The sequence below is a fragment of the Phymastichus coffea genome, unplaced genomic scaffold (assembly GCF_024137745.1).
Source record: "Phymastichus coffea isolate CEN01 unplaced genomic scaffold, Cenicafe_Pcof_1.1 PCOF00001, whole genome shotgun sequence".
Taxonomy (NCBI): Eukaryota; Metazoa; Arthropoda; class Insecta; order Hymenoptera; family Eulophidae; genus Phymastichus; species Phymastichus coffea.
This window is the reverse complement of record NW_026706812.1, coordinates 15,105,246-15,132,980: the sequence shown is the minus strand read 5'-3', so window position 1 is coordinate 15,132,980 and position 27,735 is coordinate 15,105,246. Positions and strand designations below refer to the sequence as shown.

Here is a 27,735-nt window from a genome sequence, read left to right as displayed (position 1 = left end):
ACTTAATAATACTAAATTCTTAGTGTATTTGCCTCATAGAAACTCACAATAAATAGGATAAATCTTGAGAATACGTTCTGATTTGGGCTCTATTTAATTGTGATAGTAAGCATGACTATAAGGATGATCAGGTTTGAGTAAACATTGCATTGCACCAGGCGCCGATCATAATTGTGTTTGGGCGTATGAAATAATATATACAAAAGAATAAAAATAATAAATCAATTGATCTAATAACACTCGCGCAATTTAGTTTTTATGTTGAGTTTAGGTTCCGCTCACTATGTGTTTGAAAAATTGTATTAAGTTGAAACGGTTTTTCTAACTATTTTTCTTTAAATTATCAATATATTTATCATTTTTATTAACTTGCCATTTTCTTTTTTCATATTTCATTTTTCCTTGATTCACTCACGTAATTTCACGTGCATAAACCTAATATAATAAAGTTGATCCAGGTCAGCTTACAATTACAGTGTCGTCGAATTAAAAAATGGCTAATACTGAACGAGCAAATAATAATCGAACGTAATCATTATTTATCCATTCGGTTAACAGGGAAAATTCCAAGTCAGCTGGTTAACTAATGACAAATACTTAACCAAAGGCTCATTGGTTTTGGATACTTGGATAGAACCATTGATAGGTATCGACGTAGCAATCATTTACAACAATAGTTTGATTCTTGACAATAGCCTGTCTCTGACTGCTTGTTGGACACATCATACAAATCAAAGTTATAAGTTGTCCGGTCGATATTCGAGTGAAGCTATAGAAATGGAAATGAAGCAGCCCGCCCAACCACAGCTATTGAAGTTTAGAGGGGAGTTCTTGGAGCTCGAGCGAGATCTTTATCAAGTGAATGGCAACTTGACAAGTCCTGATGCTTCGACAGCATTTCACATTATTAGCCAAATTCGATTGGAAAACGGCACACTGTCTTCAATTGAAGCGTGCATCACGAGTACTGAAGAAGCATTCACGGTAAATCCTATTAAGCTAAGGCTATATAGAGAGAAGTATGGACTGAATTTCGAACTGGATAGCGCGAATGTGAGCGCTAGTCTTCAGATGAATCTCATCAACACTTTTAACTGGGACTTGCGCAGTAAGCTTATACAAGTGCAGCAAGCTAAGGCCAGCAACGTATATAGCTTTGTTACCTTCATGAACGTCCAGGTTAACGGTAACACTAGCCTCTATATGCAACTAGACGCACCCTGGGAGCGACTGCAGAGATTGATGCTAGACGGAAATCTGCTTCTCGACAGCCAAACAGGAAATGTACGCTTCAAGCATCAACTCAATCAGGAGTCTGCCCAGTTAGCTTTTGCCTGGCGGTTTTTCTATATGTCAGATATGCTGGCTCATCTATGCGTTGGTTATCAGCGTTTAGGATTCAGCGTCAACGATTTCGATGTTTTGGTCTTCTATACGAATCCACAGAGAACCTTTAAAAGCCTCGGACTGGGTTTTGATGTAAATTTTGATCGCGATCAGTGGCGCTTTGCTACTAATGCCACGGTTGGTGTCCAGGATTATAATAATATTGACGTCTTGCTTAAAGTTAAAGTGCCGCCGCCAGACAACGATACTCATAGTTTACTGATTAGCTACCACGCCAATGACGATCGCAGAAATTTGCGCTATATTGTTGGCTATAACTCCGATCTCGCCAAATATAACTATGCATCTGATGGCACGGTAAGACTATATCATATATTTACTTTATTGTCAAAGCTACCGCTAAAAATTGTTTTTACGCATCTATTCCTCGCTATACTCAATTTGTTTATCAATTAACTTATTTGTTGTAACGATTCAAACCTCTCGAAATTACGATTTGCTGTTATTTAGTTAATGATGAACTTAAACGACATCAACGGGCATTTAAAATTGACGTGGGGTCTACGGCCGGATCAAACGCTCAACAACTTATTCAACATCAGTTTTGCCAGTAAAGATATCGATTTTAAGTACTCGCTCTATACGCCAAAGTTTCTGCAACAAGAAACGCTTCTACTCTACTTAAAGTACGATGATAAACACAGTAAGCATACTTTTATTGGCGCAAACCTGCATTATCCTGGTCAGAAGCGCATTGGCTCTGCTAATATTTATTACCAAAGCTTAATCAACGTTAACGGCACTATCGATGCTTCGACCCCTCTTCTTAATTTTGGACAGGTCGGCTGCAAATTCATTGTTATGACTACCTTGTGAGTTTGATTATCATCTATATACAGTGCCCGGCACGTACTTTTGCCCACCGTGAGGCGAAATTTGCCAAACTTTAAAGTTTTATATCTAAACAAGAAAGAGTCGTAGAATATAACACTTCACGCCATTTTAAAGGTAATAGCAAAAGCTTTAAGTAACGTGAATATAATATTGTTTGTACTAGAATTAAGTTTTTTATGCTTAAAAAATGAACATAAAATTTTTTTTTGTCCATATACGAGGTGTGATCAAAAAGTAAGGTGAATTTTTATTTTTCTCAAAAAATATTTATTTATTCATCAATTTTTATTTTATCTCCTTCAAAGTAATCCCCCTCGGATATAATGCACTTGTGCCAACGCTTTTTCCAATCCTCAAAGCATTTCAAAAAATCATTTTTTGTGATCTTGTTTAGTTCATCCTTCGATGCCGTCTTTATCTCCTCAATCGTGGCAAAACGCCGTCCTTTCATGGGCCTCTTCAGTTTTGGGAACAAGAAGAAGTCACAGGGGGCCAGATCTGGGGAATACGGTGCCTGTGGCATTGTTACTGTGTTGGTTTTAGCCAAAAATTCGCGCACAAGCAACGATGTGTGAGCAGGGGCGTTATCGTGGTGCAAAAGCCAATTTTTATTTTTCCACAAATTCGGACGTTTCTGGCGGATTGCTTCGCGCAAATTGCGCATAACTTGCAGATAATATTCCTTATTTACTGTTCTACCTTGTGGCAAGAACTCATGATGCACCACGCCCCTGCAGTCAAAGAAAACTGTAAGCAAAACCTTTACATTTGATCGAACTTGGCGTGCTTTTTTTGGTCTTGGTGATCCAGAATGCCTCCACTGGGACGATTGAGTCTTAGTCTCGACGTCATAACTGTATACCCATGTTTCGTCACCTGTTATAACCCTGTTGAGTAAATCTGGATCATCGTTGACGTCATTCAGTAGCTCTTGGGCGATGCTCATGCGACGTTTCTTTTGGTCGAAATTGAGCAATTTCGGAACAAACTTCGCTGACACACGTCTCATGTCTAAAACACTCGTCAAAATTGATTGGCACGAACCAAATGAGATGCCAATATCATCAGCAATTTCTCTAATGGTAATTCGACGATTTCCCAACACTATTTTCTTCACTTCTTCAACATTCTCATCAGTTGTTGATGTGCTGGGGCGTCCAGAACGAGGTTCGTCGTCGGTGTCTTCTCGGCCTTCTTGGAAGAGTTTATACCACTTGTAAACATTTTTTTGGCTTAAAGTAGACTCACCGTATGCCTCTGTTAACATTTCAAGTGTTTCGAAGCACTTTATTTTATTTTTTACACAAAATTTGATGCAAACTCTTTGATCCATGTTTTTAGACAGCAGCAAATCGTGGAGCACGCAAAACACTTCTAACCTCGATGCCTCTCACAAACAAACGAAACATACTACAAAGCTGAAATTTGGAACGTATGTTCTAGACGAGTGTACCGACATAACCAAATAAAAAAGTCGAAGATCGAACGCACGTAGCCAGCTAAATTTCAAAATTCACCTTACTTTTTGATCACACCTCGTACAAATTTATTTATCTGCTACGCAAATCAGCGGATCATTAAAAATTTTTTATGTTTATTTTTCAAGCATAAAAAACTTAATTCTAGTACAAACAATATTATCTTCATGTTACTTAAAGCTTTTGCTATTACCTTTATAATGGTGTAACGAAAGCTCGTTCGTTATCAATTTTAAAGGTGGGCAAGTGAGGCGTACTCACTTACAGCAATCAAGGCGGCAAGGGGGGGGGGGGAGGTAAAGAAATGAAAGTAATTAAGAAATTTACGCACACAACAAAATAAAATCGCATTCAAATCAAAATCTAATCTAATCAAAATCAAATCAAGTCAAATTACACTTATCTTCAAATACTGCACATGAACAAACCGTATAATTATATAAACTCTTAACCTAATGAACACAATGGTGTTACAAACACGTCTTAACAATATCGAACACAATGATGTTCTTAACACCTAATACAATACAAGAACAATGAACAAATTAACTAACTTATCGCGCTTATTAATCTAACCGACATACAGCACGCATCGCCCGGCAGGTGACCGCCATGACGACGAACCGACTTAGCCTATTTAAACTAAAGAGAAAGCCGCCCGGCGAGGGATCGCCTTGACGGTACTCTACCTGAACAAATTTATGATGCCGGCCGTAATTAAGGCATATAGCCGGCTCGTGTACGCCTTGCTACCTACCTGACTCTAACAACTACCCGCTGTGCCATACCGCTAAAGAGGAAGAAAGAGAGAAAGAAAAAAATTAGATTACGAGCCTTGAACTTCGATGCAGAAACGGGCGGCCTGGCTGCGCCCTACGGATGATGTTGCTGACCGTTGCTGGGCAACTCTTGCCGGCTCCTCCGGGTAGCGTCCTAAGCAGATGCTGGAATAAGGCACTCGTCCTCTTTTCCTCTCGGCTTCTTCTCGGCTCCTTGGCGGCGTGTGCGTTCGGCTGACCTTTTTGCTCTCACTGCACCTTCAACTCTGCACCCCTGACTGACTAAACCGTCTTGACTGCTGATCGACTAACTACCGTCTGTACCTCTAATCGACTGGAAACCTTCTTTCGCTCGTTCGCTTCCGCAATCGACAGCTTCTTCCTCGTTCTTTCTCTCCCTACTTGACCTACTTATTAAGCGGCGCGTGACCAATGCACTAATTGGTTCGCGACGCGCGCCTGCCTAATTCTGCGTGGGGCACGTACGCCCCTAACTCTCTCTCTCTTTCTCTTTCTAACACCTATATACTTTGTTGTTCATTTGACGACTTTGGGCCGGCTCGGCCTCGCTCGGCAATCTCCGTCAGCTGAAACAAAGACCATGCATTAGGCGCATTCTTAAATGCGCCTAACGCTAGTCACCGTGCCGTGACGAGAGAAGGGCAATTGGGGAAAATACCGACGAGAACAAGCGCATCGCTTGCTCTCGTCACAATGGCGTCAAAGTTTTTATTCTACGACTCTTTTTCGCTGAGATATAAAACTTTAAAGTTAGGCAAATTTCACCTCAGGCTGAGCAAAAGTACGTATCGAGCACTGTAATTGACAACTGGAAGAACTAGAAAGAGGGTTTGAATTCAAGATGTAATAAAATTAAAATATTTTTTTATAGAAAGCAGAACAAACGCTTGCTAGAAGTATATTGGCAAAATAACACGGCTTTATTGGATTCGGACTACATTTATAATAGTCAGAGACTGGACTCAACACTGGACGGTCATGTGCGCATTGAAATACCTTTAAACACGAGACACATTGGCTTCTTTACCTACGGCTATAAAAAGAAGCCACTACAGACCACTGGCCATTTCGAGTTGATTTATAACAAAGACAAAATCATAGAAGGTCGCTACATAGAAAAAAGTGAAGCACGAGCCGGATTTGAACGTGACCACATCAATATTACCATAGAGAATTGGTTGAAACCTATTGGGATAGCGTACATCAATCAGTATGAATACAGCGCTGGAAACGAGGGCACTAACTATCCGTCGATCGAGTACAAAGAGGTTAGTACTAGCTAATCCAAATCGGTGAGTTAAACAGATACTCATTACATGATGGACTTCACCATTGTATATTGTAGGTGAACGTATACCAGCTGCACAATGAAAGCGCATTCAATGTGTCGGGAAGTTCAAGAATACGAACGACGCATAGCGGTCAAGAGTTCGAGCTAAGCGCTGTACACTCGAATCGTACGATCAGGTTGCGTGCAGATTACAATGTTATTCCAGGTGAATTTCAGCAGATGGTCTGGTTCAGCTTAGCCAAAGATGCCTGGATATCGTACCACCTGCGCATCGTCAACCGAAGTAATGTGCAGTTGGAAGAGCAGATGATGGTGCTGAGTCTGCTGTATCCGAGACGAAATTTTACCCTCGATGCCTCGTACGCACTAAGCACCTCAGAATTGCAAAGTGAGGCGCGGCTCACATGGATGAGCCATGGACTAGAGGATAACGCTGATGAACGCGATGACTCGGTACCATGCTGGAAGACCGTGGGCGCGGCCTTCAACTGGAGTAATAGTAGTTCCGAGTTCGGCATTGCTCAGCATCGTGCTGTGCTGAGCCTCCGACATCCGAGCTTTAAGAGCGACGTGCGCATTGAAGGCCGGTCAACTCGACGTTCCATCCACGAACTACTCAACCTCGGACTCAGTGTCGATTACTCAAATGAACGCGCCCGGCTGCTTAATCTGAGCGCCTTAGTGCGCGACGAGAGCAGATCAGCAGCAGGAGAGCGCTGTTACAGCTACGTGATTGGGGGTATCCATCCCACCACCCAGCTACAGCTAGATGTACACGGTCATGCGCGCAAGGTAAAAGCTCTGCTGGTTGAGATCTTCAATGAGGGGCAGTACAAGCGCAGCTTCCTACCGGAAGAAACAGGTCAGCTGATGGCTCGCCTCGACCTTACCGACAGTGAACTTGAGCTCAGTCGAGTTAGTAATGAACACCTGCGCCACCTCCACCTTCGCTTCTATCCTGACTATCCGGAGTACCGAATCAACGGTAGTGCAATCAACGGCCGTGAATTTAACGCCACTGGCTCTCTTTTATTCAACCTCCACGATAAGCTCGTCTTGATGATGCTCAATTACACTCCAGGTGAGTGCATGACCTTATAATATTAACTTATATTGCTATTAACTCAGTTTCTCCTTAATCTCATCTTCTACCGATACTCATGCGCTCCTCGTTAAATTGTAGATGCTGTTGAAAGTCTGAGGATGTATGGAAATGTACCGGACGCAAGAAATGCCGAATTTCAGATCTGGCGCACTTACGATCAGGACTTGACCGTCTCCGATGTCTCTTTTTACGTGAGGCTTAATCATTCAAGGCTTGTCACTTCAAGACTCAAATGGAGACCCCAGCTAAAATCTGATATTCTAGTGAGTAATTATTGATTGATTCATCTTGTTGAGATTCACTTCAACTATAAGTAGTACGATTCTCTATAGTCAATCTTTTTGTTGTCTAGAATCTCATCAAAACTACTTTGTCAAACTCTTATGAAGAGTTTGTCAGGGACGTCGACTATTGGAAGCACTATATACGCAGTGAAACTGCTAGCGTGATATCGGACATCTGGGCAGACGCTCAAAATGAGCTTGAAGAGTTTTTGAACGATCTCAAGTAAGCGAGCAACATATACATACGAATTAACCATTGTTTATCATTTGTCGATGATGTATCTGTTATTTAACTTGTCTTGTTTTTTTTAATTTTTTCAATTGTCAAATCAAAAGTGAACTACGAATTATCGAGAATGACTTTGAGAAACTGAAATTGTATTTGAATAATTCATACAATGCCAACGACTTCTACATAAAAGATATCATACTCATGGGCGTCTACGTCATCGACGAGTTGTCGTTGCGTAGCCATATTCAGTCACTGCCGAAAATTATCAATGAGATATGGGAAATAATGGGTGAATCAGGTGAAGTCATCCGTAACTCACTTCTTTGGATCATTGAAACTATTAAGAACGCTTACCAAAAAATCTCGGAAATTATCAGCGCGGTGTTGCGCGGAGATTCGATGAATCAAATTGCGAACATTGTGGAGAAGTTCATCGTCAAATATGACATGTTTATCAAGGAACTGCACGTGTCCTTCATTAAGTACGTGGAGTACTTGTACGATCAAATTTATCAAACGATTTCACTTCAGGTAGGTTGATCGTTCAAACAACGGAATTGTCGTTCAGTTCCTGTTCAAACTTATCAATCCCGAAGCTTCAATTTTCTACCTATTATTGCAGTGGCACCGCTTTCTTATGCACATCGAGCCTGCTTTTATTCGGCTGGCTCACTATCTTGAGACAATGGGCTGGAAAGCGATTCAAGAGTTTTTCAATTTTTTGTACGATCGTAAAATTGAACTGATCAGCTCGCCTTACTACGATCACCTGTCCAACTTCACTCAGGATATCGATAAATTTTACCGCGATATCAAGGCTAACGACATTGTAACTAATGTGCAGAAATACTCAACGGCATTTGTACAATTTATCCGAGAACGCTACTTTGCTTTTGTGCCATTTGGTAAAGAACTGAAAGACGTATTTGAGGAGATTATCAATGAATTGAAGGAGTTACGCAAGCTACCATCGGTCAAGTATACAGTGGAGAAGCTTGAGCAGGCCTACGAACGCACGATATATCTTTGGCAGTATTTCGAAGTCAGAGTTAAACTGGAGAATGGCCTTCGCCTCTTACATGCTAAACTTATGGATATCAGTCAGACGGCTCTGCAAGCAGAGTCGAGATATCGTGAGGCCAAGACTAAGTTTATCTATGACCCTAATAATGGCCTCATGTGTCTGGAGCAAAAGCTGCCTATGTCCTGGCATGCTTTCAATCAAACACCCGAATTTCAGGAAATACCCGAGTATAGAGCCATACGAGATACGGGCTCTTACTTTGCCGCCTCTAACACCACTTTTTGGACCCTTTACTATCAATTTAAGCCTTTCACCGAACCTTCCAACTGGCTGCCCCCTTTTCGAGGTAAATCATTTACGTTGATTAGGTGTCAATATCCCCTGCATTTCCACAACTACTTCTTATCTTATAACGATAATTTATGAGTTCTTATTTTACCATTTATTAAGTCGTAATATTAGAAATGAAATCGTATTGAATCTATTTAATTTCATGCTCTAAACATTTACTTATTCCACTATTTTTCTTCTACCGCGTCATTATAATTTTTTCAATTTGAAACCAGCAACAATTTCATGCTACGCGGATATTTAGTATAAAATAGTTTTGACTACGTCAAATTTTATACTTATATTGAAGCTAAAATAGTCTGGAAACGAATAATAATTTTTGTCTGTTTAGGAATTTAGATATATTATATTAGTTTTATAATTCAGAAAAGTTGAATATTATCATCAAACAATAGAATGTTAATATAATTAATATATGATAATATTTGACTTTGATAGTCAATGACTGTCAAAGAAACGTTTTGATGGCAGTTTATTATTACTATATGCTAAATCTCAAAAGATCAAACGTTTTAGTTGTCAAAATTGATATTTTATTTATTCTAGATTATTTAAAATAGAGTTTAATGTAATCAATGTTTTTTCATCACAACTGGTAATGGCAACTCACTTCACCCCGACTCTAGCCTCGGTTCCATTGTTTCAGCACCTATATTTATAACGTTAATCTTAGTAAGTATTAAAATTTCAATGATAGAGAGCTATCTTAAAATAAATACAAATAGCTATCTAATTTGCAAAATCAACGTTTCGCTGACTATGTTCGTCAGCCTCATCTGGGTACCTTTTTATTAAACAAAAATAAATATTACCAACATTAAAAATTGTATAAAATCAAGTCATACAAACACAAATACAAAACAAAGATGAACACTCACATAAATATGTATAATTAGTACATAAACAAAAATTACTTTGCATAAATTCTCACAACATCTACAAAATTTTACAAAAATTAAATAGATCAAGAGAAATAAATTTGTCTCTCCTGATCATTTTAAGAGTAACAGTTATTCATATAATACGTTATACACAGTTAACTATACAGTATCTATACAATGACTGGTGTATACATGAATATGATAATATTAAGTGAGTAAGCAATTGTCATATCGTAATATTGTCATATTCATGTATAAACGTATAGTATAAATTTATTTCTCTTAATCTATTTAATTTTCATAAAATTTTGTATATGTTATAAGCATTTATGCACAGTGATTTTTGTTTATGAATTAATTATATATGTTTATATGACTGTTCATCTTTCTTTTGTTAGTGTTTTTTTTATATGACGTGATTTTAGACAATTTTTAAGGTCTGTAATACTTATGTAACGTCTAGTAGTTAATCACAGACCTGTGCTTAGATCTCCACTAGAGTCTAGGAAACAGAAAGATCACAAAACTGTGCTTAGATCTCTCGTATTTTCCATAGTTCTCAGGACTGGCGAGGTTGTTTCTCAAGTTCCTTTTTCTACAAGTTAATCGCAGTTAAGCGCCTTTCAAAACTTATAATTAATGGTCGCATAGGAAGAATAGAGTACCGATTTTCAAGCTACGAGCGTCCAAAACTTATGCCTAGACATCGTTGCTTTTCACTTCACCAAGCTCAAACCTGTGCTGATCAAGGTAAAGTAAATAGATATAATTCGTGAATGTCTAATTAAAAGAGATAGCTTTTTGAGGAGAACTAGAAATTATTTAAGATAGATACTAACTTTTTATTTTTTATTCCTTTCCACTGATTCGATTTTTTAAGTTTTTCTAAGCTTTGCGCACTTATTTTCTATTTTTAATTTTTATTTGGATTCTTCGAAGAATTGGCTGGGTTCTCTTTCTGCTGCTCGGCTTCTTAGTTTTTTGGCGGCTGAGGGCTGTTGGCTGCTTGGTAATGGAACTCCATAGTGAGCTCTCTAGTGCCTCTTCCAGGGGCGCGCACGGCCTTTTAAACCCTCGGGAAGTGGTAGGCGGAAAATCCCTTCTTCGGGCCCATGCTGCAGGAGACTATGAAGTTAGTTCCAATTTTCCGGATTGATCTTCCGATTTTCTTATCCAAAATTAGAATCCTAATTAGCAGGAGGGCGTGATTTTTCCGGAGAGGTCAGGGCGTGACTTCGTAAACTTGAGCCTGTTCTTCGAGAGATGGCTCCTCAAGTATCGTTTTCTTATGTTTCGTTATGTCTTTATTAATAACAATATGTACAAACATTTTACATTATTTAACTATGAAAAACTTATTTCAATTTATAATTATAACGGAATATGTCAATACAAGTCAAAGAATTATTCTTTGCATAGCAAATAGGTAGTTTACAACGTTTCTCTTATAATTAACGAATATTAAATGGTAAAAGAGACTTAATTTGTCTAAACTATGTCATTTCGATTGATATTTGAACATTATTTTAATACAATTATTTTACTTAAAAATATACACAAAAGTACATAAAAAGGCATATATTTATACGAGGTGTGATCAAAAAGTAAGGTGAATTTTTATTTTTCTCAAAAAATATTTATTTATTCATCAATTTTTATTTTATCTCCTTCAAAGTAATCCCCTTCGGATATAATGCACTTGTGCCAACGCTTTTTCCAATCCTCAAAGCATTTCAAAAAATCATTTTTTGTGATCTTGTTTAGTTCATCCTTCGATGCCGTCTTTATCTCCTCAATCGTGGCAAAACGCCGTCCTTTCATGGGCCTCTTCAGTTTTGGGAACAAGAAGAAGTCACAGGGGGCCAGATCTGGGGAATACGGTGTCTGTGGCATCGTTACTGTGTTGGTTTTAGCCAAAAATTCGCGCACAAGCAACGATGTGTGAGCAGGGGCGTTATCATGGTGCAAAAGCCAATTTTTATTTTTCCACAAATTCGGACGTTTCTGGCGGATTGCTTCGCGCAAATTGCGCATAACTTGCAGGTAATATTCCTTATTTACTGTTCTACCCTGTGGCAAGAACTCATGATGCACCACGCCCCTGCAGTCAAAGAAAACTGTAAGCAAAACCTTTACATTTGATCGAACTTGGCGTGCTTTTTTTGGTCTTGGTGATCCAGAATGCCTCCACTGGGACGATTGAGTCTTAGTCTCGACGTCATAACCGTATACCCATGTTTCGTCACCTGTTATAATCCTGTTGAGTAAATCTGGATCATCGTTGACGTCATTCAGTAGCTCTTGGGCGATGCTCATGCGACGTTTCTTTTGGTCGAAATTGAGCAATTTCGGAACAAACTTCGCTGACACACGTCTCATGTCTAAAACACTCGTCAAAATTGATTGGCACGAACCAATTGAGATGCCAATATCATCAGCAATTTCTCTAATGGTAATTCGACGATTTCCCAACACTATTTTCTTCACTTCTTCAACATTCTCATCAGATGTTGATGTGCTGGGGCGTTCAGAACGAGGTTCGTCGTCGGTGTCTTCTCGGCCTTCTTGGAAGAGTTTATACCACTTGTAAACATTTTTTTGGCTTAAAGTAGACTCACCGTATGCCACTTTCAGCATTTCAAGTGTTTTGGAACATTTGATTCCATTTTTCACACAAAATTTAATGCAAACTCTTTGATCCATGTTTTTAGACAGCAGCAAATCGTGGAGCACGCAAAACACTTCTAACCTTGATGCCTCTCACAAACAAACCAAACATACTACAAAGCTGAAATTTGGAACGTATGTTCTAGACGAGTGTACCGACATAACCAAATAAAAAAGTCGAAGATCGAACGGATGTAGCCCGCTAAATTTCAAAATTCACCTTACTTTTTGATCACATCTCGTATGTCTATATATCGAGGTTCTAAGTATATATAATAGTTATATAATATAATAGTCTTATAATAGTTAATGCAGTTACTTTTTGAGTTTAAATGTTTATGTTAAACTATTAGATTATTTCTATTTATTTGACGAGAAAATACAAGGCAGAGTTTAAAGTAATATAGTATAGTTAGTATTAGTGGTAAACTTTACAAGTTTGTAAAGGGTAATTTAGCCAATTTTAATATTGTACTGTCAGTTTTTACAATTGTCTTTTGAAACATGCTTTTTAACAAAAATAGTTTCATGTTCTTTATGCTACAAATAAAAGGAAAAGTTTCGAGGAAAAACTTTTGATAAACAGGATACAGATTACGTTTTATTGCTTTCAGGCCCGGCAGGAAGGCTGGAGATCGAGAGATATAAAGCATGCCAGTTAGTGGCGACTAATGCGTATTTTATGGAGAGGTTGTTTTTATATAGGTTTCTGAACATCTTTTCTAAGCTCTAACCTGCGATTTTCGTTTTAAAACTCTGAGTAATATTAACAAGTATGAGGTTAACAAACGTAGTTAGCGAAATGTTAGTTTTACAAATTAGATAGTTGTTTATATTTATTTGAGGAAAGAATGACTCTATATCAAAATTTTAATTCTAACGAAGATATCACGGAAAGTGAATATATAATTATAATGTATAAGGTTATAATTATATATTATAATTATAACATAAGTCATTATGATTACTGGTATAATAATTAAATTGTTTATGAATTTGTTCATTTTTTTTGTACCGTGAATTTTCAAATATATAATCCTTACACTGCCCGTCAATCATAATATGCCAATTTAGAACCAGGCGGTGTAGGGCAAATCGACCTAAGGGGTTCAGAGGGTCTTTCCCTTTAAAATGAGCTCCCGCGGGGTTCTATCCGATGTTTTTTAACCGAGTTACGGCGTTTTTTGTAAAAAGCAACCTTTTTTTCCAATCCTCAATTACTTCGACTTGCGTACGTTTTGGAAAAAAATGCCAAAGAGAAAAAATTTTATTTCAGTTTTTTAGCGCATTAAAAAAATAAAGGAATTTTACTTTTTTTTTATGCTTAGTTTTAGTTTTTTTGTGATTTACTACGTCCCTAGACATTTTAAAACTAAACGTAAAAAAAAGTTAAATTCCTTTATTTTTTTAATGCGCTAATAAACCGAAAAAAAAAATTTTCTCTATTTCTTTATTTTGACTTTATTTTCGTATTCTTGAACACAAAATGAAACTTTTTTCTCTTTGGCATTTTTTTCCAAAACGTACGGAAGTCGAAGTAATTGAGGATTGGAAAAAAAGGTTGCTTTTTACAAAAAACGCCGTAACTCGGTTAAAAAACATCGGATAGAACCCCGCGGGAGCTCATTTTAAAGGGAAAGACCCTCTGAACCCCTTAGGTCGATTTGCCCTACACCGCCTGGTTCTAAATTGGCATTGATTTAAGTCGAGGTTAAAAAAATTGAAATTTTTTTAATCAGTTTTTTTACTGTAAAAAACACATATTTTCATTTTTAAGTCTCTGCACATCTTAAATGGAAGCTTTTGCAATTACCTTTAAAATGCCCTGCGGTTTTTTGTGATACGATGATTTCCGACCGAGATACAAAACTTTCAAGTTTGCCCAATTTTGAGGCAAGCATGGCAAAAGTAATTGACGGGCTGTGTATCTGATTGTAAATAAATTGTTTAAAAACTCGCATCATAGAGATGCATACGCGTACACACACACACATATTGTTAGTTGTTAGGTATATTTGAACACACATATTAACTGACAATTTCGGCTGTTTGAATACATATAAAAATAAATTAATAGTAAATTCTAATTACAGCTCAAGCAATGATAGTAGGTTCAAATCACTTTCGAACCTTCGATGGTTATCATTTTGACTTCGCTGGTAATTGTACGTATCTGATGGCGCGGGACTTCGTACATGACCATTTTGCTGTCCTCATCAAATATGACTCGGCGAGTCCGATTCTTAGGCATAAAATTATCGTTCTTGTGGGCAATCATGCTATTGAGCTTGATGTATTTCAAAATGTTAGTATTGAAGTTAATTGCGAGAGTTAATGGAAGAAATTTAGGTGTATAGCTTATCAATTGCGTTATGGTTTTCATCGTTGCAGAGCGTGAGATTGCTAGGGGAAAAGCAAACACCACAACTCCCTTTGGAGCTCGATCAAGGTAGAGTATTCGTCTACCAGGAGGATAGCATTGTAAGTGTAGAGCGGGCAGATAGGCAATTCAGGCTTGAGTGCAATCTTAAGTACGAACTGTGCCGACTGGAGTTGGCCGGCTGGTATTATGGAAAAACGGCTGGATTGTTGGGCACAATGTCAAATGAGCAATGGGACGACTTACTGTCATCCGAGGGTCGTCGTGAAAATAACATTCAGCGATTTGCCCACAGTTGGACTCTTAGAGATATGGATGGACACTGTAAACCGTGGAGCAATTTAAACTATTTGGCCGAGGCTAAATTTACTCGGCCCTTACAAGAATCTTTCTGCCACCGATTTTTCGCCAACAAGAGCAGCGAATTTAGTTCATGTTTCGGTCTGGTGGATCCTCAACCATTTGACAGAATATGCACGTCGAGCTTAAGTTCGCGTGAGACATGTGCCTTGGCCGTCGGCTATCTACAGAGTTGCGCTTTCCACGATACTTACCTGCGCATCCCCGACGTTTGCACCAACTGCATCATAGAAAGCCGCGACGATCAGAGCACTAGTGTACCCGAAGGCGATTTCCGCAAACTAGAGGGTAATTTATTTTGAACTTCCTTACTTGATCACATTCACATTCGCGTTCGAACGTACACATAGGTAATAGTTCCATTTAAATGAATTTTTTAACTACTATAAGTTTGCTTAATTGTTATGCATTTAAATGTCGAAATTAAGTCGAAAGTAAATGCATTTTTAATTTAGCTTTCTTAGCTGCTTGCAATCATCGCGATTTTGTTTAATTGCAGGAGAGATGGTACCTCTTGGAACAGACGTGGTATTCATCGTGGAAGTCAAGAAGTGTAATCAAATGCTCGAATCCGGACTAGAGCAATTGGTTTCGCACATGAGTAAGGAATTGATCGAAAGTGGATTGAGTAAGGTACGCTGGTCGCTGGTGGCATTCGGTGGCGTTGGCGTCTGGGAACGACCTCGTAGCCTCGTCCTCAACAACGAGATTTTCACGACCGACCCACAGCGATTTGCAAAACGCTATTTTGCGCGGCTGTTACTTGCCATTACCAACAATAACATGGAAACCGAGCATTCAATCGCCAGTGAAGACGTATTCGAAGCAATCCGCTTTGCTGTTCAGTTAGTTTTCCGCGCGGGCGTCTCTAAGACGTTTGTGCTACTGCCCTGTTCCCATTGCGAGCCCGATAAGCAAAATGTAAGTTGTATAATATAATAACTTATGCTCGAGCGGTAGACTAAATAATTGCTAATAAGTAAATAATAAATTATCATTTTCACAGCTTGACTATTCGGTACTGTACCATGCACTACAGGAACGCGGTATAACTCTACACGTCCTTATGCCCGGTGAGTTCCAGTTTGAGAGAGACGCTGCTGGCTCAGCCTCGATGACTCGACTTAGCAAACTTTTTTATGGGCTAGATGCTAGTCTTTCATATACCAAGAAAGACTGGCGTATGCTAAGTGGTAACCCCGAGCTAAGACGACAAGTCAAATTATCACGATCTAAGCTGGGTTACTGTGCACCTCTTGCTCTTGAGACAAACGGCACGATTTTTAGTGCTACCAAGCTCAGACTTACAAAACTTGGAGCTCTCAAGAAATTCCTCGCAGTGTTTGCCAAACGACTCGTTCTTACCGCCCGGCCCAGCAATTGTCAGCTTTGCGAGTGTATTGCCAACAACGACGCCCTCACCAGGATGGAATGCTCGCCCTGCGACTATCCGATACCTCCGGCCATGCTCAATTTCACCGTCAGTATACCAAGCATACTTTCATTCTTATAAATAATCTCATTTTTATTCTAATTTATCCAAATACGCACGAAATATAAACTATTTCATGGGTTTCTTCTGGCTGTATCGTGAGATATTTAGGGCATAATATTTTTAAAACTATTGCTATATATTAAAAACATTGTTTAATACCCAGTATGTCTTAAATTGAAATCGATAATGAAATGTGAAATATTATTTATTTTTAAATATTCAACAATAATATAAGCAGTTAGCATCCTACAAGTTTTTAGTATTGAGCAGATTTTTCTCTATAAATTGCGTTTATAGTACTGAACAGCAACAATTACTCTGTAGTTTCATCAATCTTATCTGTTTATTAGAAAACAAAAATTTTTTTTAATACAGAAGAATTACAATATGCTGTGACAATTTTACTACAGTACATTAAAATTTTTTATTTTAGCAATATAAAACTATCTTATCAAATAATGAAAAATAGTGGAATATAAGCTCTATAGTATTAAGTTAACAACAGTTTTACATAGATTCTTTAGCACTTAGACTTTATGAACTTTTTATGTGCAATTCTAAAAGGTTACCTTAACCCAAGTGGCAAACGTCCATGGCTGCAATGCTTCGATTTGACATTATGCCATTCGTACAATTCTCAATAGATTTGGATGAAATTTGGTTTCCTTATATTTTAGTGTATGCTCTTTCGAAAAATCACCAAGTTTTTTTGAAAATCTTGACAGAAAAAAAAATATGGCCGATTTTTTCGAAAAAATTCCAAATTTTTTTCAATTTTTCTCCAAATTTCGCTCTGCTGAAAAGAAATGGACCCTAAAATAGGCTCCCTAAATAATTTTTTTCGCAACATGGGACAATTATCTTTCAAGCGCATTCGACTTTATTAAAAAATGTTGATTAGAAAAAAAAATATGGCGGTTTTTGTATCGTAGTATAATTTAGAAATTCATGATTTTTTTACTCGAAAAATATCAACTTTTGAAAAAAATATTATAGAACAAAAAGTGCTTAGAAGTGGTCAAGAAACATGTGAGAATTTTTAGTAAATAATTTGGAAAATTTTTGAAAAATTGAAAATTTGAATTTCCCGAAAATCCAAAAATATTTATACTTTTTTTTGGAAGTGCTTATTTTTGCCAATTTTAAGTAAATGTATGTGTTGAAATTAAATGAAATTGATAAAAAAGCTCCTCGTGGAACTTTTAAAGTTCAATATGAAAAAAATAGCGGAATGAACTTCGTAACCGTGGTAGATTCTAAACAAGTTTCGATTATTTCAACTGCAGCTAGTGTTACACCAACAAAAGAAGTGAAACGCTACTCCAAAGAAAAAAAAATAAGAACTGACATTTCTATGCCACTTGTGTTTTCACTTTACAACTTATTTATGGGAGGTGTTGACCTACACGATCAGTACTGTAGTGCTTTATTACCTATTATTAGAAGTAAGAGATGGACTTGGCCAATATTGATGAGAATTATCCAGTCTTCTATTGCAAATGCAGTAATACTCTATAATGCTTGTTCAGGCACAAAAAAAAGTAAGCGCAAAGAAATTCGCTTTGAGTATTGTAGATAGTTATGTCAAAAACGCTAAATTAGGTGATTTGAAAAACCACAATTTGAGCCTAACTATGAGAAGAAGAGCTTGCAATGGACAAGGATGTGCTACTCGTACGTTTTACATGTGCAAAGAGTGTAAAAAGTATTATTGTAGTCAATGCTTTGCTAATTTACACAAGTAAATAATTGGTAACAAATGATTGTAAAAAAGAAATATTTCTAAAAACATAAAAATTGAATACAAAAAAATACAAAAAAAAATTACAAAATACAAAAATACAAACAAAAAAACTATTAAAGTGGAGATTTTTTAATTTAAAAAATTTTATTTAGCTGCGTAAATTCGCAAAACTTGGATTGTATTTCCGTTACATTTTCGGTTGAATTCAAATACATACCAGCCATAAAATCACTAAAAATTGTCAAAATAACATGTCTAGAGAGAAACTTAATTATTATAAAATTTTTCAAAAATTTTCAATTTTTTATTTTTAAAAAAATTTTCAAATTTTAAAAATTCTCACATGTTTTTTGACCACTTCTAAGCACTTTTTGTTTTATAATATTTTTTTCAAAAGTTGATATTTTTCGAGTAAAAAAATCATGAATTTCTAAATTACACTACGATACAAAAACCGCCATATTTTTTTTTCTAATCAACATTTTTTAATAAAGTCGAATGCGTTTAAAAGATAATTCAGTCTCATGTCGCGAAAAAAATTATTTAAGGAGCCTATTCTAGGGTCCATTTCTTTTCAGCAGAGCGAAATTTGAAGAAAAATTGAAAAAAATTTGGAATTTTTTCGAAAAAATCGGCCATATTTTTTTTTTTGTCAAGATTTTTAAAAACACTTGGTGATTTTTCGAAAGAGCATACACTAAAACATAAGGAAACCAAATTTCATCCAAATCTATTGAGAATTGTACGAATGGCATATTGTCAAATCGAAGCATTGCAGCCATGGACGTTTGCCACTTAATGGGTTAACATGGTTCATATTTTTGAGAAAAGTGAATCGGAATGCACGCTCCTAATTCCTTTGGATTTTCATTATACGGGCTGTCTCGTACTGAAAATTTATTCGGGACAATGTAGAAATGGCTCGTGTCACTCTTTTTCCGTCAACCAAAGTTTTAAAATTAATCGAAAATGCAATACAGACTCTATACCAAAGAAAGTCGATAAAAAAAGCAATACAGCACCTTCAGAAAATTATGCATATGTATTTTTATGTATTATAATCTGCCGATACCAAATCCGAAGTCAGAATAAGGCTATCGCGCTTCGTTTTTGTTTTAATTACAAAAAACTAAAAGAATTTCGAAAAATTTTCGTGAACTTTTTGAATTTAAAATAAAATGGACAGTGATAGGTTGATTCTGACCTCGGATTCAGATCCCGTAGGTTAAAATACATAGATGAACATGTCTTTAGTCTCTAGAATAAAATTACTTCTATAAGAGTTGAATGTTTTAAGAGATCAAATACTGATGGGTGACAACTCGCGCGAGGCGAGTTTGTCCTGTACGAAGGCCTGTCAACAGCCGAGCGGCCTTTGACACGAGCGGCAGTCAGGCTCTCGGGAACCCCGTCCCGTTCGCGCGTCAATAACGAAGTCTTCGTAGATTTGAATTCGGGCTCCCGATACCGCGATCGTGAGATATTCGATCGAACGTATTCGTATATATCTATCCGTAATCGGTTATATATAAAATAAGCAATAACGGGGAAGCATATGGATATACTCAAGCGCGTTTAATAGTACTTATAAAATTTATTTTATAAAGCTCAAGTACATGAATAAATGATAGAGTGAAAATAGAAAGATATATATATATGGGACGATCCATGTCAACAGGATCACTGCTGTGTCCAAAATTTGATGTGACCAAAAAAATCGAGCGAAGACTCATTTTAAAGCTTAGGATATCTACTTTCTGATGCTGTGTGCGCCTTTGCAAAATCCAACATGGCGGCTCCAATATGGCGGCTACAAGAGACAAACTCGTAAACAAAAAATTTTATTTTTCAATTTTTTAGTATTAAATGTTAAAAAAATTAATATTTCATATTTTTTTATGAAAATCTGGCTCATTTCCTACAAAAAAGTAACAGAGACCATTTTCGCTAAAATGAAAAATAAAAAAGTTTTAATTTTTTGAAAATTTTCAAAAATAAAAAACTTTGCGATTTTTTTACTCAGAAGGAAATGACTTTGGAAAAAAAATTTAAGGAACAAAATTGCTTGAAATTCATCAAAACACAAGTGTGAATTTTTTCAAATTTCTTTGAGCGATTTTTTTGAATTTTTGTAAAAGATCTTGGGAAGTTTTTTAATTTTTCAAACAATCCGATAAATCCAAAAAGCAAAAAATCGCTCAAAGGAATTTGAAAAAATTCACACTTGTGTTTTGATGAATTTCAAGCAATTTTGTTCCTTAAATTTTTTTTCCAAAGTCATTTCCTTCTGAGTAAAAAAATCGCAAAGTTTTTTATTTTTGAAAATTTTCAAAAAATTATAACTTTTTTATTTTTCATTTTAGCGAAAATGGTCTCTGTTACTTTTTTGTAGGAAATGAGCCAGATTTTCATAAAAAAATATGAAATATTAATTTTTTTAACATTTAATACTAAAAATTTGAAAAATAAAATTTTTTGTTTACGAGTTTGTCTCTTGTAGCCGCCATGTTGGATTTTGCAAAAGCGCACACAGCATCAGAAAGTAGATATCCTAAGCTTTAAAATGAGTCGTTGCACGATTTTTTTGGTCACATCAAATTTTGGACACAGCAGTGATCCGGTTGACATGGATCGTCCCATATATATAGACGCGTGTTCTTAGCCTCGCGTTGTCTATTATCTATAAACAATATGGTACTCACTTTTTTTTTTAAAATAATGTTACTGACAATCGGTCCTTTATATATTATTTCCTATTTATTGGTCCTCTCTCCTTTCTATTTCTTTTTTAAACGGATTGTAAGGTCCATCAAATGTACGCGTATATTTGTATATGTCCAATTAATACTGTAGATTAATATATTTCCTTGGTCCTAACGGCGTGAACAAATTGCCTGTATGATTGCTGTCTTTCTTTGGCTTTTATTAACACTCAAGCTCTGATGAAGTAAAATGAACTAAACTTTTAATTAGGTAAAAGAATAATACCGGATAACTCGGACAAATTAAACCAAACTAAATTTATATTTCAATTGGCGAGATAAATTCTGAATTCGGAAATATTGCGGCCTTCTTGCTCTGGCGCTCAGTCCTGACTGACTAATCCTAGCTCCGTTGTTTTCACCGGTTTATTATATATTCTTTGTCCCTCGCATTTCGTCTCTCTCTCGCACATATGCTTTTGACGTTTACACTTCTCGAATTGGCTCGTATTACTTAGCTAAGCACGCTGACTGCAGCATGCTGTCGCAGCATGCTGCAGCAGCGTGAATCAGCCTCTGCCGCTCATTCCCACCGAGCCGGGCACACGAATACTGCTAGCTATAGTGTTTTATTGCTATGTCCGAACGGAATTCTCGAGAGCGAAATCTTAATCATAAAATATGATTATAACATAATGTAACGTCACGTAACAAATACATTGATTTGCCAGCGTATTTTTATTATTGATTTTATTTACTGATAAACCATGATAATTAATAATACAGGAATTGAAATTATTTATAAATAAATATATTTTCTAACTTTATTACAACGGAGACATTATAAATCATAGATCACGTAGCTAGCAAATATTTCATTTATATATTGAATTTGATTACTCGACAGTGAATAACTCTCTTTTTTACTTTTGCAACATAGTTTATGCGGTTCATTAATTCTACATAAAAATTGATTCGGAGTAGCAGTTTGGACATCTCCTAATTCAGAGCATTCAAATGACTTTTTGCTCCATTATAAAAAAATGAAAATTATTTGATCACCTTCAATCCGTGTGATTAATCCTGGGTTCCAGACGCCGTCGTAAATCAGACAAATGCATACCTCTACCTAAAGAGACAAATCGTTTGATTCAGTTGTATTTCAAGAAGAGTCGCTGAGTTTTCTTGCCAAGTTTTCTCCGTCGATTTTATCAAATTATTATTTCTCACTTTACTATTTGGCAATCGGTAATGCTCGCAATATATTGGAGCACAATTGGTGCAAGTCAAATTAAAAAAAAAACAGCTCATTTGATTACAATTAAATGAGCAGCTATCCCACACAAACTGATGCACTTTTGTAATGTCCTTGAAAGCTTTCAAATTTTCAAGCACTAATTGGTGAATTCGAAAAATATTTTCTGCTGTTATGATGTAGCCAAGGTGGTCCTTGACGAACTTCAACCCGAAGTGACTTGCATCTCCGATTTTCTTTTTCAATATGATCGAAGGCCATTTCCCCAACATATCCCCGTTGCGCAGAAAATCGCAAAGTTAAAACTTTTTTTTAATCGTCATTTAAAAAAAAAATATATTTTTCTCCGTTAGTTTTGGAAGAAAATTTTACCAAATATTTTTTTTCATACCAGAAATCAAAAGTTTCTCTTTTGAAATATATAAATTTATTGCTGTACATGAAATACATGAGCAAATTACATATTTCGCTATACAAAATAATAGCATTTCTTTAAATAAACTATTGACTCAAAACTAAACTAATATTTTTTTAAACTCAAAATATCCTACACGTGTGATGAATTATATTCACAGATTACTTTCAGTGATTTTTTTACATAATCTGGAATATTATGTGATATCTTATACTTAGCTCAAGTCGCAGAAAAGTCGTAATGAACGGCTTCCATGGCCTGCTCACTACAAAAACCTAGATCTTTACTATGTATACCACAGAATTCTTTTACGTGACAAATAAACGGCATGGACTATTGGCGTTAATGGAATATTCAAGGCTAAGTACACTTCCTTGAATTCATCAATATACGAGGGGGGGGGGGGGGTCAATAAGTCTTTACAAAAAGAAGGAAAAAAAAGTTTTGCGTATGTAATTTTTTTTTTATTTTTCAACATAATCTCCTTGAAGGTCGATACATTTTATTAAACGGCCATCCAGTTTTTTTAGCCATCAGAAAAATATGATTTCTGAAAACCCTCAAAATAGGCATTTGTTTCAGCGATGACTTCTTCATTCGACGTGAATCGTTGTCCGGCAAGCCATTTTTTGAGGTTAGGAAATAAGAAAAAGTCACTGAGAGCCAAATCAGGCGAATATGGTGGATGGTCAATTAATTCGAACTTTAAATCGTTAATTTTTGCCATCGAAACTGCACACGTGTGAACTCGAGCATTGTCTTGGAGAAATAGGCATTTTTTTTGTTCAAGTGAGGACGTTTTTCTTGGATTTTTTCTTTCAACTAACCTAATAATGACGCATTATATTGTCCAGTGATCGTCTGGCCCTTTTCCAAGTAGTCGATGTAGATGATTCCATACGCATCCCAGAAAACCGTGGCCATAATCTTGCCACCTGACTTTACTCTTTTTGCCTTCTTTAAGGCTGGTTCTCTTGCGGTAATCCATTGTTTGGACTATTCTTTGGTTTCAGGAGTGTAGTGATGTAGCCATGTTTCGCTTACAGTTATGAGTCGACGCCAAAAGTTTTCCGGATTACGACGTATACGTGCCAAAAGAGCCTCAGAGGTGACCACGCGGGTTCGTTTGTTTTTAACAGTGAGCAAACGCAGCACCCATCTTGCTGATATTTTTTTCATCCCTAATTTTTCATGTAAAATTGAAATGATTGTACCCTTTGATACCCCTGTGGCCTGAACTGATTCTCGCAATTTTAATCTTCTATCACTCAACACCATATCCTGGATTTTGTTGACCATTTCGGGCGTACTCACTTCTACGGGGCGTCCTGAATGAGGTACATCTTCTGTTGTTGTACGACCGCGTTTAAATTTATTTACCCAGTTATAAACAGTCTTAAACACAGGGGCAGACTTGCCATGAACGGCGTTCAACTCAACTGTGACTTCTTTTGGTGTAAGGCCTTTCAAATGAAAATGTTTTATCACCGCTCGAAACTTTGTTTTTTTCCATTTTTCAAATAAACCAATAACTTTTTGTTCAACCAACGCTCACAAAAAAACGACTTAATGAATCGAGCTGAAACTTTGTACGATATCTAGCTAGTAGTATTGCTTGCCAAAAACATCATAATTTAAGCGTGACGAGCGCCATCTCTTGGATTTTGTAAAGACTTATTGAACCCCCTCGTATTCCGAGAATTTTGCGTTTGAGTCTACAGTAAAACAAGCTTTAATTACGGCATGAAATTTTGTAAAAGCATCAATGAACTTTAAGCAACCAATGGTACAGATTCATCTCAACAAATCATAATTATTAAGTAGTATTTTACAACTGTTTCCTTTAAAAGAAGGACTTCCATGATTCATTTCTTGTTGCACGTGATATAGCTCAGCCCATTCATTAGATGCTTTTCCAAATGCTTTCGACATAAGCAAGAATAGCGTATTGACAACCCCTAGCAATAAATGTAATTCTGGCGAAGGAATTATATCCCAAAACAATCTGTCCTCAGCAGTTTGAATGATCGGAGGGTATATATCATACAATTTTTATAATTCTTAACTTTCTTTCATATTAATATATTTCCATATAATTTTTTAATATATTACTGATAGTTCTATATCCATAACATGCTGGAGATTATTTTTATTCGCATAACACTAACATAGATGTAAGCTCGAGTGTAACATTACACCGACAAGAATGCTTGCGAGCTTTAAATCGGTTGCGATAGTTCCCTCAAAATTGTTTATACCTAATTCTGACCATAACTGTATTAGGTTTTCATAATTTTCTTGAACACATTTAACTAAACCTATAATAAATAATTTCTTTACACTTGAGTCTTGTAACTTTTTAGATGCTATTCTATCTTTGTACGATTGACGGAAATATTTTTTTTCAAAAACATTCACATCATTTTCAATAGTACACTGCACACTCAAAAAAAAAATTTCAAAAAGCAACCTCCACCGTCAATACCAAATTTCAAATGTTTTTATGTAATATTGCGTGATTCAGTAACGTGTTCAATTAGTTTCTCTAAATTAATGCAGTATATCAATGTCTCACTAGCAGTAGAAATAATATCTCCAACGTTACATTTAAAATTAAAAACTTTGTAAGCAAATGAATCATCTAATATGTGATTTTTATCTAACAGTTTCCTTTTCAAATGTAGTTCAATAATTCTTGCATTTTTTATTGCCGTACGAATTGCTGTCGCAATTCCACTCGTAAGTTTTTAACTTAGATTGAAGGTTGTAAGAATATTTTGAAAATCCTCTGTCGTAAACAACGTTTCTTTTAGCTTTTTAACTGATTTGACTGTAACTCTCAAGGATTTTCCACCTTTGATTTGCAATAATTACACTGAATTACTATCACTTTTGACTGCAATAACATCTTTTAGCAGAGAAGATGTTAACTGTTTTTTTTTTCAACGCCATATTTGCTATACTTTCTTTGACATTATTTACTATCAACGACTCTCTACAAACATGACTTTTGCCTTTCTCTATTACACTTTTACATTTTGAACAGATTTTTGTGACTGCATTTTTTTTTCTCACTCAAATGTGACTCTCGTTCAGTAGAGAAAATATTTTTCACGATAATTCTATCCATTCCATGCTTTCTTGTTATTTCACAAAAGTAACAATCACATTTCATATTTTTATTTAGTTTTGTTTCTTTCTTCAAGTGAAATTTTGAGAAATCTATTTTTGCCACTTTTTTCTTGTCGAGTGTTGAACGGTATAAATTCCTCTTGCACGATGGACAAACTACTTTTAGGAGACACTCATTGTAATTGTTGTTGTATTTGATCATCGTAACTGTGAAATAGATTACTTATTTTTGATTTCCAGGCCAGTCCTATATTAACTATCGATTTATGCTTACTCCAGCATAATAAACAAACTACACTCCGATTCTCTTCATGTGTAAGCATGTGATTCTTAAAAATCTTTGGTGGCATGTTTTACCCGGCGAAAGAGCTCCGAAGAAGGCGAAGACTGCTCCATCGGCCGGAAAGGTGATGGCCACCGTTTTCTGGGATTCACAAGGTGTGATCTACAACGACTACCTGGAGAGGGGAAAAACCGTCACAGGGCTGTACTATGCCGAATTATTGGGCCGATTCGACGTCGAATTGCAGAAAAAACGGCCCCATTTGCCGAAGAAAAAAGTGCTCTTCCACCATGACAATGCACCGGCTCACATCTCCGCCGTCGCCATAGCCAAATTAGTCGAATTAGGCTACGAACTGCTGCCCCATTCACCGTATTCTCCAGATTTAGCCCCGTGCGACTTCTTTTGGTTCCAAACTTGAAAAAGTCACTCGCCGGGCAGAAATTTGAGTCGAATGAGGAGGTAATCGCTGCCACGGAAGCCTACTTTTCAGACCTCGAGGAAACGTATTTTTCAGACGGGTTAAAGAAGTTGGAGCATCGCTGGGCCAAGTGTATCGAACTAAAAGGAGACTATGTTGAAAAATAAAACGCCACTTTTCCAAAATTTTCGTTTTCCTTTATAGGCTAAGTACTTATCGGACCACCCTCGTAGGTAGCTTACGATTTTTACAAGTGTTGCAAGTTCGATTCATACATTCTTCATTATTAGTTTTGCAACAAATACTTTGGATATATTCAGTAAGATTTCGCGTTTCAGTTACTTTGTGAAAATGAATTTTTTTAAACTTTAGTTTCATGTTTTCATGAATGACACATAAGCAAGTTTCACGAGCTGAAACCTTTAACTGTAAAATTCACCATAGTTTTAATTTATAAAATATCACTCGAGATATTTTTCCAACCATTGCACAATATTTTTTATATAGATTTTAAAATGTGTGAAAGTGGGAAATTTTACGTCCAAAACGGTATTTTAAAATTTTTTTTTTCATGGCCTTGAGAAGGTCGATTTAAGGTCAAATGCTTGAAAAACTGCCTAAAAGCATTTTTTTAATTTTTAAGATATCGAAAAACGACCTCTACAAAATTTGTTCAGAACAGAGTGGGCCACCCAATGCACCAAAAACCTTTGACCTTTAACCTCATTTTGAAGGTCATTTCATACTATTACTTTAATTACGGGAACTTCCCTTTCATAAAAAAAAATTTAAAATTTTACCGCTATAAAATAGTCTGACTCGTTCTCGACGTAACACGCCCGCCCCTGAAGACTAGCGACGCAAGGCGCTCGCAAGTTGTACCAGCCTATTTGAAATTTCGTACATCAAAATATCATACTTATACTTATACCTTGTACCTAACGAAGTTACAACAAACACTACGTACTAAACACAAAGTGATTTTACACGTTTAAACAAGAAACACTTCGAAGCACTACTTAACATAAAGTCTCTAATTTTGGAAAGGCAAAAAACTACCTCTTCACACTACATTTAGTCTTCTTAAAAAAATCTCTTCTCCTATGTTACCGCGTTTACATACGGCACTTTTCTCCAGTTTGAAGGGCATATTGATGAGCAGTTGACCAGCACCCCCAGCAGACGAGGAAAATA

The 27,735-nt window shown here is 36.3% G+C and overlaps 1 protein-coding gene across 1 annotated transcript in view; it reads left to right on the top strand.

The window, feature by feature from the left end:
- Window positions 1-27,735, top strand: part of LOC131669586 (uncharacterized) — a 196,390-nt gene that overhangs the window by 121,491 nt on the left and 47,164 nt on the right. Inside the window, exons 21-32 of the mRNA XM_058944607.1 lie at window positions 559-1,704; window positions 1,858-2,219; window positions 5,391-5,787; window positions 5,865-6,891; window positions 6,994-7,178; window positions 7,268-7,422; window positions 7,536-7,962; window positions 8,054-8,801; window positions 14,448-14,659; window positions 14,746-15,382; window positions 15,594-16,015; window positions 16,101-16,574. Of these exons, the coding sequence (XP_058800590.1) occupies window positions 559-1,704; window positions 1,858-2,219; window positions 5,391-5,787; window positions 5,865-6,891; window positions 6,994-7,178; window positions 7,268-7,422; window positions 7,536-7,962; window positions 8,054-8,801; window positions 14,448-14,659; window positions 14,746-15,382; window positions 15,594-16,015; window positions 16,101-16,574 (6,192 nt within the window). The remainder of the gene's footprint in view (window positions 1-558; window positions 1,705-1,857; window positions 2,220-5,390; window positions 5,788-5,864; window positions 6,892-6,993; window positions 7,179-7,267; window positions 7,423-7,535; window positions 7,963-8,053; window positions 8,802-14,447; window positions 14,660-14,745; window positions 15,383-15,593; window positions 16,016-16,100; window positions 16,575-27,735) is intronic.